The following is a 17,512-nucleotide window of genomic DNA, read 5'->3' on the forward strand; positions in this document are numbered from 1 at the left end:
AGTTCCATCTGATTCTTTTGTAAAGTGTGAAATTCCTCTTTTAGATCTTGCATGAATTTCTTCACCTCCTGGAACTCTTCACCTCCTTTCTCCTTCCTCTTCAGCAGTTCCTTGTCTCTCTTCTCTTCCATCTCTGTAAGCTTTGCCATTATGAATGTTCTGAATTCTTTATCAGACATATCCATGATATCCGTTGACCTGTATGTGGATGAGGAGTTATCCCTTGTGGGAGAGGTATTTTCCTGCTTCCCCATATTTCTTGTGGTCCTGCAGTGATTTCTAGTCATCTGGTGGATGGTCGGTTTCTTCCCAAACTTGGAAGTTCAATCATGTGAGTGTTGTATGCTGGAGGCCGAATTATCAGTGGGACCTCTTCACTTCTCCATTTCCCCCAAAATGCCTAGATCGCAGGAGCCATGGAGTCATGGAACTGTCTCTTGAAGAAGGCCTGTTCCAATGTTTCACCTTACAAAGATGACCACTTTCCCAAAATTCATCAAAATGAAGTGTTATCTCTGTCACTGATATAAATATCCCATCGACATTCCAGTATGTTTTCTTTTCATGGAAAAGGGTCCAAAAATTCTAAAATTTATCCAGGAGTACTAGGCAGGGCAAAGAAATGCAGGAGGGGACCAGATGCTTCGCTTACTTTGAGACACCAAGACACTGCACAAACGCAGCCGCCATAGACACTCTGTCTCCATGGACACCATGTCCAGCAGAGCATGGTCAGCCCAGTGGCAGGTTCTCCCCAGCAACCACACAGAAGGAACTCCATGTGATGCATTTCTTGTGGCAACAGATAATGGGTTTCTGTTTTTTTTTTTTTTTTTAATCCATTCAGTCAGTCTGTGTCTCTTGATCAGAGAATTTAATCCATTAACATTCAATGTTATTATCAATATTTCCAGACTTTTCCCTATCATTAAGTAAGTAATTTTCTTTTTTACTTTTTTTTTTTTTTTTTTGTTCTTGATTTCTGTCTGACTTTAGTTTTCCTGGTACAGCACTCCCTCCAGAACTGCTTTAAGAGTTGGTCTAGAGTTGTCAAATTCTTTCAGATTTTGTTTATCAGAGAATGTTCTCTTTTCTTTCCATATGAAGGGTAAAATTGCCAAGTATAGGAATCTTCATTCAAATGGTTTCTCATTTAACACTTCAGCTGTATTTTTCCCATTCTTTCCTTGCCTGCATTGTTCCAGTGTGAGAGAAGTCTGATGTTAGCCTGATGGGATAACCTTTGTAAGTAACTTGGTGTTTCTCTCTTGACTATTTTAGTATCTTGTCTTTGTGGTCTTGGCCAATCTGTCTATGACGTGTGTTGTAGATCTTGGGTTGATTCTATTTGATGTCCTTTGTATTTTTGGGGTCTGGATATTTGAATGCTTCCCTATGTTTAGAAAATTTTCTTCCAGTCTTTTATGGAATTGATTATTGATGCCCTTATTATTTTCTTCACCTAATGGAATATCAATTATCTGGATGTTTGGATGCTTAATGGTATCTAGCATTTCTTATATATTGTCCTCATTTTCTTTAGTTATTTTCTCAGCCTTATTATCATTTTTCTAGGTGAGAGGTTTTGTCTTCTACATCTGAGATTTGATTTTCTTCATGAACCAATCTGTTTTTTTTTTTTAAGAGGGATTTTTGGATTGGGGGGCATACTGGGGGAGTGGAGACGTGCATGGCAGAAGGGGATGCGGAGCGGGGCCGGGTGCTGAGGGGCCTTCTCTCACCTCTGCTGCTACCAGCTCAGTGGAGACCCAGGAAGCCGCTGCGTCCTGCCCTCGGAACAACAGGAGTTAGCACCCGAGGTGCCCGGGACCCGCTGCTCCTGGGGGCGCTGCAGGTGCTGAAGACTGTTGGGGGCCACCATGGGCGTCCCTCTAACCACAAAGAATCCTGTGTCTCTACACAACTCCAGTGCTAACTCAACAGAAAATACCCAGCATGTGCCTTCCAACCACAAAAGTGAATCTTCCAACAGCACTGTGAAACCATCGACTTCAGTTTCCTCGGGCTCAAACAACGTGACAGACAGCACTGCGCCAACCTGTGACAACACCTAAAATGGCAACACCTGGTGTCGCAACAAATGCGACTTCCACTACCTTAAAGTCTGTAACGAAAACCAGTGTTGCAGAGAACACAACCCAAATGTCAACATCTACAGTGACCCGTGCCCACGATAGTTCAATGACATCTGTTTCTTCATCAGTAACAACCACAACAACTGTTCATGATAAAGAAAATAATCGAAATTTGATACTGGCAGCCTTGTTGGTGGTATTGTATTAACACTGGGAGTTTTATCCATTCTTTACATGGGATGAAAAATGTGTTATTCATGACGAGGTGTTTGGTACAGAACCATAGATGAACACGATGCTATCATTTAAGGAAATCCAGAGTCCAAGGAAAGAAGATTGATGCAGCCCTACAACTAATTTTCGTTTATTTAAAACAATATTCTCTTGAAAACTGTATAAACAGGCCATGCACACAATGTACAATGTATTACATAAATATGTAAAGATTCTTCCTGATTACTAAAGGTAAAAAGGGCTTGGTTTGGGTTTCTTAATGAATATTTGGAGTTACTACAGTGATTTTTTTCACTTTATAGAAAATATATAGTAAGACGAGTCCATATTTTAGTTGCATTGATCACATGGGACCAGTAGTTGGAAGGTACCATCACCCAAGGACAGGATGCCGTCTGGGCATACCAGTAGCCATGGGCCTGTATGACATTTTTTTTTGGAGAGGTTTTTGCCATAGGACGCGTGCACTCGCCAGACAGACAGAGAGAGACAGAGAGACAGAAAGCAAGAAATCATCCCCCAGGGGGGATGGCCACGCCGCAATCCCTTCTCCTCCATTCTCCTCTCAGGATCTTGGGCACGCACGCACACGCACCCGGTGTGAGTTATAAGCCACCAGGTCTGGGACTTGAACCCCGGTCGACTACATGGGAGTCCAGCGATATAGCCATTATCCTAACTGCTGGTCCCAGGAGACTGTCATAGCTCTGAGGGTACTGAGAGTCTTTGTTGCTCACACAAAGAACATCAGTGTCTTTGGAGCTGGATCTGTCCTAATCACTAATGCCACACAACAGAAATTGATTCAGTCTGGTCTGAGGTATAATTTAAGAAATCATCGACCTTTTCTAGGCTTTACACTGTAGTAATTGGTCTGGAAACAAAGTACACGCATGTGTGCTACACGCATGCACATGCAGACACACACACACACAGACACACACACACACAAATCTTCAAATACGACCACAAGCAATACTTGGGCTCAGAGCTGTTACACATCTAAGGGAGCTTTGGAAAGCATGTGTTTTTATTAATAACTTCTTTTGAGCTTTCTATGTCAGTTGGTAAGATTTACTTTTTTTCTCTGTGCAATTTAGGTATGCTGCAAAGATTAACATAATGTTTTAAAGACTTAGTTGTTAGGATTAAGAAGGAAAATACTCCAAGGAGTTAGATTATTTCCTACTGTGAGAATATTGCCACCATTTGAAATTATTTCTATTTCATAGCCACTTGTTAATTTTTATTTTACATCTAGTGAATATTTTAAATGTAGAGCTGCTTTTTAGACATGTTTAATGGAGTGCAAACACATCTAGCTTAAAATAAAAACCTCCTTGTAGGATTTCCAAAACATTTAGAACACGATAGAATCAAATCATAGATTGGTGCTGTGTTCATCTAACCAAGTATGGTGGGTCTTCACCCAGGCTCCTACCAGCTGCAGGATGAAAACGCTACATTTTCACACACTGTCAATTTACTCAGAGATTTGAGGAAATAGCATTTTTATACTAAAACACAAGTTTATTTTGAAATAAATTCTTATAAAGTTTTAAGAGTACTTTAAAAAAAAAAAAAAGCAGGAATTTTCCTGCTTCCTTATTTGGGTATGCTCCAGACCGCTCTTTTTACCCCACTGCTCAGGGGGAAGTACTTTCAGATGCATTATGTGAATGGAGAGTAACCACACAGTATTGTAGAAGCACCAATATTAGCTAGTCTATTCTGGAGTGTTTTCAGTTTGGCAATTGATATTCTTGCACTCAAAACTCAGGGTCAGGTTTTAACAAAAAGTATTTAGACTCAATAGTGAGATAATATTTCTATGTTTGAGGATCAAAGTAAATCACACTAATTTCTGAAAGCCCAAAAGTGAGCTAAGATAGCCCACAATTAATAGGAATAAAATATAAGTTTTGTGATCAGCTTCTGGTTTGCAGAGAATGTCAGATATCAAGGATTTTGATATAAAAGATCATTTCTACTTGCTGTTCATTACGGCCAGTTGAGTTGATGAAGATGGATGTTAAGGATCCTCCAAAATAAGGTTCTGATTGGATGTGTGTTACTTAGATGTACTTAGAGGAAATTTTGTTACTTAGATGTACATTTAGATTTGTTTGAAAAGAAATGTGGGCTGATGGGTGAGGTGTATGTTACTAATGTGGCCCTAACTGGTCTTGCAATCACTGTTTTCATTCTTTTGCAAAATGTAGTTAAGATATAGTTATAGTAATGAGGGCCTTATAAATTTAAATCGTTTTGTCTCCTGCATTCTTGGTATTGCAGTACTTCAATTCAGTCAGAACTTTGTGGACTGGACTAAAGTTTTTCATGAATACTTGTGTCTTTAGCACTTTGAAGATAGAAAAATACTTTTTAAGTACTGAATTTCACTATTTGTTCAGAAAGCTTCCTCTGCTTTGGCTTGGCCTGGTGTTGTGAGGTTTGGCCCTGTGGTATGAGGCTTGGCCTCATGGTGTGATGCTTCACCTGCTGTTCTGAGGCTTGGCCTGCTGGCATGAGGATGACCTGGTGGCGTGAGTCTCGGCCTTTCGATGTGCTTCTCGACCTGTCGTTTGAGGCTCAGCCTGCTGGTGTGAGACCCGGTCTGCTTGTTTTTGGTGTGGACTACTGGCTTGAGGCTTGGCCTCCTGGTGTGCGTCTCAGCCTGGTGGCATGAGGCTCAGCCTGTTGTTTGAGGCTCGGCCTACTGGTGTTAGGCTCAGCCTGGTGAAGTGAGGCTTAGCCTGCTGGTATGAATCTTAGCCTGCTGTTTTCAGGCTTATCCTGGTGGAGTGGGGCTTGTCAGGGTGGCATGAGCCTTGTCCTCCTGGTATGATGGTTAGCCTGCTGGTGTTAAGCTTTGCCTACTGGCTTGAGTCTTCACCTGCTGGTGTGAGTCTCGGCCTGCTGGCATGAGTTTTGGCTCGCTGGCGTGAGGCTTGGCCTGATGGTGTGAGGCTTGGCCTGATGGTGTGAGGCTTGGCTGGCTGGTGTGAGGCTTGGCATAATGTTTTAAAGATTTAGTTGTTAGGATTAAGAAGGAAAATACTCCAAGGAGTTAGATTATTTCCTACTGTGACAATGTTGTCACCACTGGAAATTACTTTTATTTCATAGTCACTTGTTAATTTTTATTTTGTATCTAGTGAATATTTTAAATGTAGAGCTGCTTTTTAGACATTTTTAATGGAGTGAAACACATCTAGCTTAAAATAAAAACCCCCTTGTAGGATTTCCAAAACATTTAGAACACGATAGAATCAAATCATAGATTGGTGCTGTGTTCATCATGCCAAGAATGGTGGGTCTTCGCCCAGGCTCCCACCAGCTGCAGGATGAAAACGCTACATTTTCACACACTGTCAATTTACTCAGAGATTTGAGGAAATAGCATTTTTATACTAAAAAACAAGTTTATTTTGAAATAAATTCTTATAAAATTTTAAGAGTACTTTTTTTTTTCAAAGACAGGAATGAATCAAATCATAGATTGGTGCTGTGTTCATCATGCCAAGAATGGTGGGTCTTCGCCCAGGCTCCCACCAGCTGCAGGATGAAAACGCTACATTTTCACACACTGTCAATTTACTCAGAGATTTGAGGAAATAGCATTTTTATACTAAAAAACAAGTTTATTTTGAAATAAATTCTTATAAAATTTTAAGAGTACTTTTTTTTTTCAAAGACAGGAATTTTCAGGACCTGCAGTTAGTGTAATGGCTATGTCGCTGGACTCCCATGCTGTCGACCGTGGTTTGAGTCCCAGATCCAGTGGCTTAAAACTCACGCTGGGCGCGTGTGCATGCGTGCCCAAGATCCCGAGAGGAGAATGGAGGAGAAGGGATTGTGGTGTGGCCATCTCCCCTGGGAGGTGATTTCTCGCTTTCTGTCTCTCTTTGTCTTTCTGGTGAGCGCATGCGCCCTATAGCAAAAAAAGTTCTCAAAAAAAGACAGGAATTTTCCTGCTTCCTTACTTGGGTATTGTGCTAACATTAACTCTGCATACCAGCTGTCTAACTAGACTGGTACAAATCCCTAACAATGTTCTACATTTTTAAATACCTAACAATATTCTACATTTTTAAACATAAATTTTCACAAACAGTTGGTTTCTAGAACTGTTTATTTATTTTTTTTAACTAGAGAAAGGTTTTTGCTATACGGTGTGTGCACTTGTCAGAAATACAGATAGAAAGTGAGAAATCTCCCCACAAGGAGATGGCCAGCCCACAATCCCTTCTCCTCCATTCTTTTGGGATCTTGGGCAGGCATGCACACAGGAGTTTCAAGCTATCAAGTCCAGGACTTGAACCGCAGTCACCCATATGAGAGTTCAGTGCCTTAACCAGCACACCACCTACAGACCCTGTTTACTATTTTTACTAGGGTTATATGAAAAGCAAGAGCTACAGATTAAATTAGGAACATAGATGAATGCTGCAGACATCAGTAGTTTATTGTTTAGTCCAAACACATTCAAAATGGAAACTCAAAGAATACTTTCCACCTGAAACAATTAAACTAGATTCTACTAGCATATAATGCTTAACACATTACAACAATAAAGATGGTAATCCATTGTCTTCTATACCTTCTAAAGCCAAGATGGTAAAGCCAATTTGGTTGCAACTGTGTCATAAGGATAGAGTATTACCATCAAAACAGAAAACAAAACCAGCAAATAACAGTAATGGTAGATGAATATTTTTACTTCGTTTCACTGAAAAGGGGACAAAATGTTAAAGTCCACAGTACTGCAGGTGAACAAATCACCATGTAAACTTCTCCATATGATGTTTTAATTCATGGTATGTAAAGACTGAAGCTGAATGGCTCTTTGCTCTACTGTTCTATTATACGTAACATTTGTCATTACTTTCGGTGCCAGAACAGTTTTCATGGGTAGCAGGGCAATATCCTGAAATGTAAATATATATAGATATATAGATATATAGATATATATATAAAGGAGAAAGGAGAAAGAAATAGAAGAATGGAGGAAAAATACACTGGGGGGAAGGGGAACACTGACAATAAAACTACTTAATTAAAAGTAGTCTGAATATAGGCTTCAAAACTCCAAAGTAATTTTCCAATAAGAACTTCAAGTACTATACATCAGAAACTATAAAACTGTTTCAAATAAACAAACAAAAAAATCTTTAGGACCCCAAATGGAAACTGAAAATCTGTGTCCCCCAAATACATGTTAATAGTGCAAGACTTTCCCTCAGACATGGAAGACCTCATTCAGGGAGGAGCAAGGGGAAAAGACATTTAATTTTACTCATATTGCCCAGTACACGAAAAACAAAATATGCACATCATTTGCCAAACTTATTGAATGCAAAGTTACATATCTCAGAACCAATCTGCTACTATGTCAAGTGCATATTTTGTTTGTTTTGACTAAGATAGAATGGAGAAGTCTTCCATGCTAACAAGCAGCTTTGAGTGGTTACACTTATTTACCCCACTTCTTGTTGGAAACATCAGATACTATTATGTACTGACTGCTCCAAGCACAAAATTGGATAACCTTTGCCATATTTGCGGTTTACTGGAATTTGCTATAAAGACAGACAATAATCCAGCAGCTACAAACTTTGCTCACAGAATTGTTTAGAGATTCATGTAAAAATAAAAGATGTCGTCCCAGACTTAAATTCAGGAGCCACTTGGGTGCTGACATCAGTTCAAGAATTGTGCAGAATGAATGACAGTTCCCTGCCCCCCAAATAGAAAATGCAAACACTAAGAGCTGCTGTTCTTTTCTCTGAAAATTGCAGTATCCTCACTTCAGGTTTACTTGCCGTTTATGGAATCTGACTGCTTTTAAAATGTCACTAAAAATATACAGTACATCAAGTTGACTGACTTTTTTAAGCACTGAAGTGATGCGTTTCAATATTCACATTCAAGCTAAAAGTCAACTACCGACTTATTCAAATAACTGACTTCCTCCCTTCCCTTTCCCTCTAGAACACACAAGACTCCCTCCCACAGAGAACACAAAAGTCTTTAACTGAAGAACAAGATAAATAATATTCTGTCCATTTTACTGATTTTTAAAAGATACTGCAATTTTTATACACTTCAATGATTTTTCAACATTTGTAGCTGTTTGGCTTCGCAGCACAGCAATTCATACACTATACTGTACCAAATTACCAGCAAGACTGGAATGATGTATTAATAGAAGGCACCATCATGCTTATTACATTACCAGAGAACAAAAATACAGTAAAGACAATTTCCACTGTACACAGCTTAAAGAAAGGAAAAGGGGGAGGAGGAGTGTGTTGAGCAGCCAGCCATCCCTGTACTGAAGAGGGGCAGGTAGAAACATCTTAGATATGGAGCTACTAAATGTGGTCTATTATTTAAGACCATAGCATTTGAAGTTCTGATTTTTGTTATTTAGTTCGTAACTAAATTATTTCCTTCTGGAATATACTTGTTTGTAGTCTTGTTAAGGTTTATGTCTACACACGCTGGTCACAGCAAGCAGATGAAATGCCCTCATCATTTCACAAACTATTCTCTACTGGAAAAGAAGATGAAAGATTTTTTTTCCCTGTTGCCTCCTGTTGCAGGTGTCAATGTGAATGAGTTCAAGAGTACCCATTAGTGCATTTTGATGAGTGCATAACAAGTTTCTGTTGGTTTGTATTTTGGGGGGAGCCAAGAAAAAAAGGCAAGATTCTCCAATTGCACAAATTGCACTATTTGTGTTTCCAACATTAATAGGCAGAAACAGTAACACTTAAACAAAATGTGCAGCAGAGGATTTTTTTTGACTCAAAGGACCTGAATTCAGTGGGCGTGTCCTTTAAAGTTCATTTTGTTGTAGTTTAAGATATGGTCATTTCTCAGTCCTTAATTCTCCAAGTCTAGATATATAAATGAATAGTATGAATCTTGTTGTAAAATTGGGGAGATAATGTCCACCTCATTTAACTGATAACCAAAAGATGTTTTCACATCAAAGAAATGATCAAAAAAGGCTGTGTCACATTCCAAAGCCAAAAAAAATTAACAAGAATGCAAACACGATGAATAATGTACCACTGCCAAGACTTGGCCAACAGTGGGGCTTCAGCGACGCTGTCCTGTGAAGCGGCCTTCCATTTGCCTGGTTCTTCTTCCAGAGCCAAGTTTCTGTGCCATGCCACCTCTTGGGGGGGTTCCTCTTCCATCCCGGTCACGCATCATTCCACCACCCACTATTCCCCGTGGGCCACCAGGACCGCGATCGTTGCGCCTAATATCCCTGCGGTCATCACCACCACCTCTGGTTTCTCGCTCTCTTGCAGCTCTTGTTTTTCTCTCTTCCACATTTAAATGTACTTCCCCACGGAACATAATTGGTTTTGCAATTAAGATTCTCTGAACTGGTTCAGAGTCATCAAAAACCACAAAACCAAAATTTGGAAGTTTCCCCCCAACACCCTTGGTGTTGATGTGAAGTTCCACAACGTTTCCAAAACTCATGAAGAATTCTTTCAGTTCATTTTCATCAATATCATGTGGCAAGTTACCAACAAAAAGTTGATGACTGTCTGGATAGCGAATTATTCTACGGTTGTCAGAACCATTCTGTTCCATATCTCCTCTGCCTGGTCTTGGTCCTCTGGGAGGGAAATCAGGTCGTCCTCTAGGTTGTTGTTCACGCACACGAGGTGGCTGAGACTGAACTTCTGGTTTAGATTCAACTCTTGGCTTTGGTGGTTCTTGTGGCAGAGAAACAGGTTCCGCAGGAGGAGGAGTAGTGGACTTCTCCTCTAACTCTTCTAAGTTCTTCTCCTCCACTTGTGGTTTCAATTCTTCCGTCTTTGTTTCAGATTCTGGCTCAGGTTCAGGCTCATGAGAGGACTCTTCTAAGGGCTCCTCTGTGCCATTTGTCACAGGGTGAGCTTCATAGTAACCACTGTTAGCATTTTCTTGCACGGGTTCAGGAGATGGTTGCCTTTCTTCTGGTTCCTCTTCTACTTCATCTTCAGATTCTTCATCAAGTTCTGGTTCAGAATCACCAAACACTTCATCTTCATAATGAAACATATCATTGTGAACATAAAACTTATTTGGAAAAGATCCTTCGGGGGCCAGAACAAATGTTTGCATGAACTTCCTCTCTGGCTGTCCACTGTTAGACAGCAAGCCCATGACCTGGACAACCACTCCATCACTCAATGTTGCGTGAGCATCCACATGGCGAATTTTAGTATGACATTCACTGAAGTTCAGAGATAATACTTTGTGGTGTATATCATTTTGGCCATAGACAGCTTCCTGGGGCTTTCCACTAGCATCTACTCCACCATGAACGGGGTCCGTCGCGCGGAGGTCAGCGGGAGAGTCGCCGAGGACCGGCTGCAGCGGATTCTTCTCGCTCGCCACCCCCTCCCTCCGACAAACCTGAAGGCTCGGAAGCCGGAAGCCGGAGCCGCGAGTTCGTTTCCCTCACAACCAGCTCTTCCCGGGCGCCAGGTGCTGCAGCGAGCAACAAGGAACACCAATCACACTAATTTCTGAAAGTCCAAAAGATAGCTAAGACAGTCCACTATTAATAGGAATAAAATATAACTTTTGTGATCTGCTTCTGATTTGCAGAGAATGTCAGATATCAAGGATTTTGATATAAAAGATCATTTCTACTTGCTGTTCATTATGGCCAGTTGAGTTGATGAAGATCCTTCAAAATAAGGTTATGATTGGATGTATATAACACATGGAGGAAATTTTGTTACTTAGATGTACGTTTAGATTTGTTCGAAAAGAAATGTGGGCTGGTGGGTGAGGTGTATGTTACTAATGTGGCCCTAACTGGTCTTGCAATCACTGTTTTCATTCTTTTGCAAAATATAGTTAAGATATAGTTTATAGTAATAAGTGCCTTATAAATTTAAATAGTTTTGTCTACTGCATTGTTGATATTTCAGTACTTCAATTCAGTCAGAACTTTGTGGACTGGACTAAAGTTTTTCATGAATACTTGTGTCTTTAGCACTTTGAAGATAGAAAAACACTTTTTAAGTACTGAATTTCACTATTTGTTTAGAAAGTTTCCTCTGCTTTGGGTTTGGGATACTGCAGTTACATCTTTTCTCTGTAAGTAGTATGATTTGTTATTTTCAAATAATAGTACTTCCTGTAAAGTTTTTGTTGTTGTCTGCAAGAATTGAGGAAAACAGTGAACTAAAACAATTTTTACTTTGGAATGTTTCCTAAATATAAATTTATCTTCCTAATTGTGTTTACTTAGGCAAATACCCAAATTTGTTTGCATTCCTTGAGAATGTATTTACTTGAAGATAAAAACACCCCAGATGTATGTCAAAATATTAGGCAGAGACCAGTCTATGATTCTAAAATGGATAATCCACAAAAGGAATAACTGAAATACTGATAAATGAAAGTTAGCAATATATCAGTGATAATTTTGTATTTTCAGGAAAAAAATTAAAGTAAACTCCTGTTACCTTTTTTCTCCTTTTTATTATAATGACCACCTTTTGGTATATCATTGTTATTGAGATCTATTTTTAGAATAAAATCTGTTCTTCATAAAAAAAAGAAAGAGGGATTTTTTGTTATAAAGCACATGTCCTTGCTGGAGAGACAGAGACAGAAAGTGAGAAATCACCTCCAAGGCCACACTACAATCCCCTCTCCTCCAGTCTCCTCTTGGGATTTTGGGCATGCATGCACATATGCCTGGTACAAGTTTCAAGTTATCAGGTCCAGGACTGGAACCGCAGTCAAACACATGAGAGTCCAGGAGTGAAACCATTAGACCATCTGTTGGTGTCTCTAATCTTGTTTTAATTTGAAAGGAGGATTGGATTTCCTGTATTCCAGTCTTTATCTCTAGCAATTTCTTCTTTCAAATTGTGAAAGGATTTTCTCATCTCCTAGAGCTCATCGACTCTTTTCTCTTGCAACTTGCAGAGTTTGTTGTCTCTTTTCTCTTGCACATATAATTTTGTCACTGTACATACTCTACATTGTTTATCTGACATTCCCATGAGTTCCTTAGTATTGTCTGTGGATGATGAGGAATTGATGTTTTCCCTTGGAGAGAGATCTTTTCTTGATTTTTCATATTTCTTGAACCTCTGCAATGATTTCTAGTCATCAGGTAAATTATATGTTTCTTTTTAAAGTCTTCACGTGAATTCTGAGTGTTCAAAGGCATGCAGGAGGAGGTGATTGGCGATCTCGCTGCTCTTCTACCTCTCTCATGCTCACCTAGGAACCTGCCTTGTCATCTCTAGACTTGGATCATTCAAAGTCCTACTAGTTTCTAGAGTACATGTGCACCTGGAACTGAGCTGCTAAGCTTCAGTGGAGGAAGAGAGAAGGGATTGCATGGCACGTGTGCTTCAGGAAACACTAAAGTCTGAGAATTCAGAGGCATGGGGCAGGGGATGAGCCATAGTCCTTCTGCAGCTCCTTGCCACTTCTTCCAGATCCATCTCTGGGGAGAATGTCTCATTGGTGCAGGGAATGGGAAAAGGAGAGCTTCTCCAAGTCCCAGTTAACACACCTGAGAGTTCAAAGGTGTGTGGGGAAGGGGATGAGCCATGGTCTCTGCAGTACAACCTGATAGCCACAAAGGGCGCCCCCAATAACTTCTTAATGGTGCAACCCACCCTCAGCCCCAGGTCAAGGGAATATGCATACCCAGGTTCTCAGGGAGCTCTCTGGGCCTGAACTCAGAACATTTCCACATGGGATTGCCTCACAGAACATCACGTTTCTCTGGTGGGCCACCATCTTTTCCCCTTCTGAGCTAAGCTGGAGTGGGCGATATTTGCCTGTGTGACCGTGCCTGTGTGATATCAGGCTACCCAAAAATGCTCTCCTTTGGTCCCCAGGGATTGTGTTCATGTTTTGAAATTCAAGAGCTGGATGATAGATATTTTTAAGTAGGTTTACACAGGATATGGTTCATCAATGAAGGTGTACACACTGTGTGAAATTAACCTTGTACCCGTTTTTCGGCACCATAAAGACACAACCTTAGACTCTTTCTGTCACTGGTCACTTTTTGCCATCCTTGGTCACTTCAGACTCATAGGAGGGGTGCTGCCAGAAAGAGTCTGCTTTTCTGTGCAAGGTGCTCTGAGGATCTAGCCTGCAGCCAGTTGCCTGGCAGGTGGGGACTTCCTTAACTGGACCCTCCCAAAGGTTGCTTCCCAGGGTGCTCAGCACATCTGTGAGTGGACGCTGACCCCAAGGCTGGTGCCTGCCATGGCACTGTAGCCTATCTGGCTTGAGAAAAATGCAAAGACTGTGATGGCTCCTTTATAAGTGTCCTTTGTGGGTGCTTAAAATTGGCCTGAAGTACAGGTTGTGTTATCATTGAGTTAGGGTGAGTTTCATCTTACACCAAGGATTCCAGTGACTTGGAGACTGTGCAAAAGGCCATCTCCCCACCTGGAATTATTTTCCATGATCTTGTCTGGCCCAGTCAAGTACAGGCAGTGGGAAGTTTCCCCAGTGTTCCAAGTTGGTTGGATGCTGCTCCAGTGTGTTGTACAGAATGCTTTGTGGTGCAGTGGCAATGTATGGCTCAGGAGAAGCCAGCTCCCACACCCAAGAACTGACAGAGTGAAGGACTGGATGGAGGGGACTACAGTGTGACCACACCTACGGGTACTCCCCCATGAGACTCTCAGTCGCATGTGTGCATGTCCATATTCTATCATTAATAGAGAAAAAAATATGCTCCTGTAACCCCTATCACACTTTTCATCTATTTATTTTTTAGACTTTTGCCATAGGGTGTGCTTGCCAGAGAGAGACAGAGAGAGGTAAATGAGAAGTCACCCCAGAGGGAACGGCCACAACACAATCCCTTCACCTCTCAGAATTTTGAGCACACATGCACGAGCACACATGCACACGCACCCAGCATGTTTTTCAAGCTGGTTCTGAGATTTGAGCCACAGAGTTGGTCATGTAGAGTCCAGCACCTTAACCACCATGCCACCTGCTGGTCCTCTTTTGACAACCATTTATTGAACTGCACTGATCTCACTTCTGAGGTCCCTGACTTCCTAATGGCAGGTGAGCAAGGTGGCAGAGGCCCAGAGACTGGCTCCCTAGCACCCAGCACTGACAAACTGCATAGGCAGGGACAAAACCTACCAGCTTTCCTGTGGAGGAAAATGGGGATGGGCAGAGGAAACCGCAAGGAAGGGTTCACTTCTCCTGAGACTCCCACCCACTCCAAGCCTGGTCAAGGAAGGGTTCACTTCTCCTGAGCCTCCCACCCCCTCCAAGCCTGGTCAAGGAAGGGTTCACTTCTCCTGAGACTCCCACCCCCTCCAAGCCTGGTCAAGGAAGGGTTCACTTCTCCTGAGACTCCCACCCCCTCCAAGCCTGGTCAATTACCTGTACTCCTATTCTGCCTTACTCCAGTGTTTCCCAGAAAGCTGAGGGGGAAGTGGGTGAAGGCACTCTGCCTCAGGTGAGGTGACAGCTGGTGACTGAACTGGACAGGGAACCAGAACTGGGATAAGCTGGGTCACCAGTTCTAACCTAAGACCTGAGGAAACAGAACCAGGGCCACATTCAATTAGGCAAATTCCAGGGTTCTTTGAAATATTCACTGAAAATACATATTATGAAAGAAATACATAAGGATTAGAAATTTTTTTATACTACATTAAATAGATACTTTAAACAATAATTTATGGTAGAGTAAGTGCACTTTCTGAAGAGAGACAGAATGATAGAAAGTGAGAAAGCACCCCAAGGAGTATGATCATGTCATGATCTCTTCAAGATTTTGGACACACACATGCACACACAACTGGCTTTTTTTTTCTTTTTGAGATTTAAAGACTTTATTTACCTTTTTTCTTATTTTTGCATTTAATCAGTATACATCTTTACAGCATACATAATGAATTTTTCCATCATGTATACATTGTATATTAGTCCAGTCAAAGATGTTGCCTTAGACATTATCATCACCAGATAGTTTTCCATTTTTTTGTTCATTCAAATATTTTGCTTTTCTTTTTTTACCCCTTGATTCTGTCCCTCACACTCCAGTCCCCTATTGTCCACCCTCCTCCCACACAGTCTCTGCTATCTACAGTTCCTCTCCATGCCTTTACACCTTCTAGTCTTTCAGTTGCCATCATAGAATGCAGACATTTGGTATATATTAAGCAGGGACTTTCAATATTTCTTTTTCACAATCTGGCTTGCTTAATTAGCATTACATTTTTGTTATCTGCCTCCTTTTGATCAAATGCCAGGATCTCATTGTTTTCTTTATGGATGAGTAGTATTCTGTAGTGTATATGTGCCACACTTTCTCAATCCAATCCTCTGTCCTGACACTTTTGGATTGATCTTGATCTGGTTTTTAAGCCACCAGGTCCAAGACTTGAACCTCATAGTTGATTATATGGGGTCTGGCCACCTTAACCTCCACGCCACCTGATTGGCCTAATAAATGCATATTTGAATTCAGTTTTCCATGGACGTTTTTAAAGTCCCTTCATACAGGTGATTTTTTGAACCAAACAGGGTTAGGAGCCTCAACCTGCACAGCTAAAAACCCATGTGTAACTTTTGACTCCCCCACAAAAGTAGCTACTATTGGCCAAAAGCTTTACTCATAACCACAGATGACTAATATATTTTATGTGTGTATTATACACTGTATTTTTTACTATAAAGTAATTTGGTTGGCCAGTCCCGTAGCCTGGTGGTTAAGGGAACTGGATGGACTGCAGTTCAGATTTTGGCCTGGAGGCTTAAGCAATGTGCTGGCACATCTGTGTGTGGGCCATGGCCTTGACTGGATGGAGAGATGGAGGAAACAGGATGGGGACATGACCACTTCCTACTGGGGAGTGTTTTCTTCCTTTCCCCCCTCTCCTCATTATCTGGACATTAAGAAAGAAAAGTAAGCCAGAGAAAATATTAATAAAATAAGAAGAAAAATAGAAGTATAGTATTTATTTAAAAACTTCAGTTCAGGACCCACATGCTTCAATCCCACATTGTTCAGGGTCAACTGTACTGAGCATATGTGAAGTGTCATTGACAAGGGTGTAGTTTGACATGAATATAGCCAAGTCTTGTTCTTGGAGGGCATGCAATATGGTAAGAGTCTGGCACAAAGAAGGACCAGCAGTTGGTGTAATGGCTATGTTGCTGGACTCCCATGTAGTCAACTGCGGTTCAAGTCCCAGACCTGGTGGCTTAAACTCACGCCAAGCGCATGTGCATGTGTGCCCAAGATCCCAAGAGGAGAATGGAGAACAAGGGATTGTGGTGTGGACATCCCCCCTGGGGGGTGATTTCTCATGTTCTGTCTCTCTGTATATCTTTGTCTTTCTGGCAAGCCCACGTGGTTTATAGCAAAAACCTCTCCAGAAACAAACAAAAGAGTCTAGCACAAAGATTCATGGTGCTTTATTCAGGTTAGAAGCCTGGCATCAAGAATTAGTCAGATCTAGACTTTGTTCACAGGGAGGCCACTGTTTAACTGTGTGACTTGGGCTGGTAGCTTCCCTTCTCTCAGCCTGTCTTCTCATCCTAAAAATAGGAACAGTAAAGGAACCTATCTCATAAAGTGACTGAAAACTCACTGATATAATGATGTGAAAGCATACAGTGAAGGAATGGTAAGGAAAGCCCAGAAACAAGAATGCTGCTGTCTGTGCCAGGTTGATGGGGCTTTTGCAGTGACTCCAAAACAGTGGAGAAACACATACAAGTATCTAGTGTCTGGAACAAGACCAGAGCATGGGCTTGGGTCATTAGAGCAAGCACGGGTTGCTGAGTAGCACAACTCTGGTACTGGGGCCTAGGTGATGCTCACCAAACACTCAGAGCTGCCATGGAGGTGGGCCTGTGCTCAGATGGCTGGCCCCCATCAAACATTTGTGTGCTCACCCTCCTCTTCCAGCCCGGCTCACATCAGCGTGGGCCACGTGGCTAGTTCTGGATGGGACTGCGTGTAGAAGTGATGTCTGGGGCATGTCAGTGGGAACTAACGTGTCTGCTTCATCTCTTTCTTCCCATGCTGTGGTGACTCCAGTGACCACGAGTGCTAAGGGCCAGGCTACCAGCCTCTCAGATCTTGTAAGAAAAGCAGACAGGGCCAGCCAGTGGAGTGGTAGGTGAGGTGCCTGGGT

General features: G+C 41.5%; 1 protein-coding gene and 1 pseudogene across 1 annotated transcript in view; one reads left to right on the forward strand and one right to left on the reverse strand.

Moving 5' to 3' along the window:
- The first annotated feature begins 1,789 nt into the window (after positions 1-1,789).
- Positions 1,790-2,597, forward strand: LOC106736077 (porimin pseudogene; annotated as a pseudogene).
- Positions 2,598-8,857: 6,260 nt separating this feature from the next.
- Positions 8,858-17,512, reverse strand: part of LOC102470502 (ras GTPase-activating protein-binding protein 2) — a 14,537-nt gene continuing 5,882 nt past the window's right edge. Inside the window, exon 2 of the mRNA XM_006159484.3 lies at positions 8,858-10,760. Within this exon, the coding sequence (XP_006159546.1) occupies positions 9,441-10,760 (1,320 nt within the window). The 3' untranslated portion in view covers positions 8,858-9,440. The remainder of the gene's footprint in view (positions 10,761-17,512) is intronic.

This window comes from Tupaia chinensis, unplaced genomic scaffold (assembly GCF_000334495.1).
Source record: "Tupaia chinensis unplaced genomic scaffold, TupChi_1.0 Scaffold000628_1, whole genome shotgun sequence".
Classification (NCBI taxonomy): domain Eukaryota; kingdom Metazoa; phylum Chordata; class Mammalia; order Scandentia; family Tupaiidae; genus Tupaia; species Tupaia belangeri.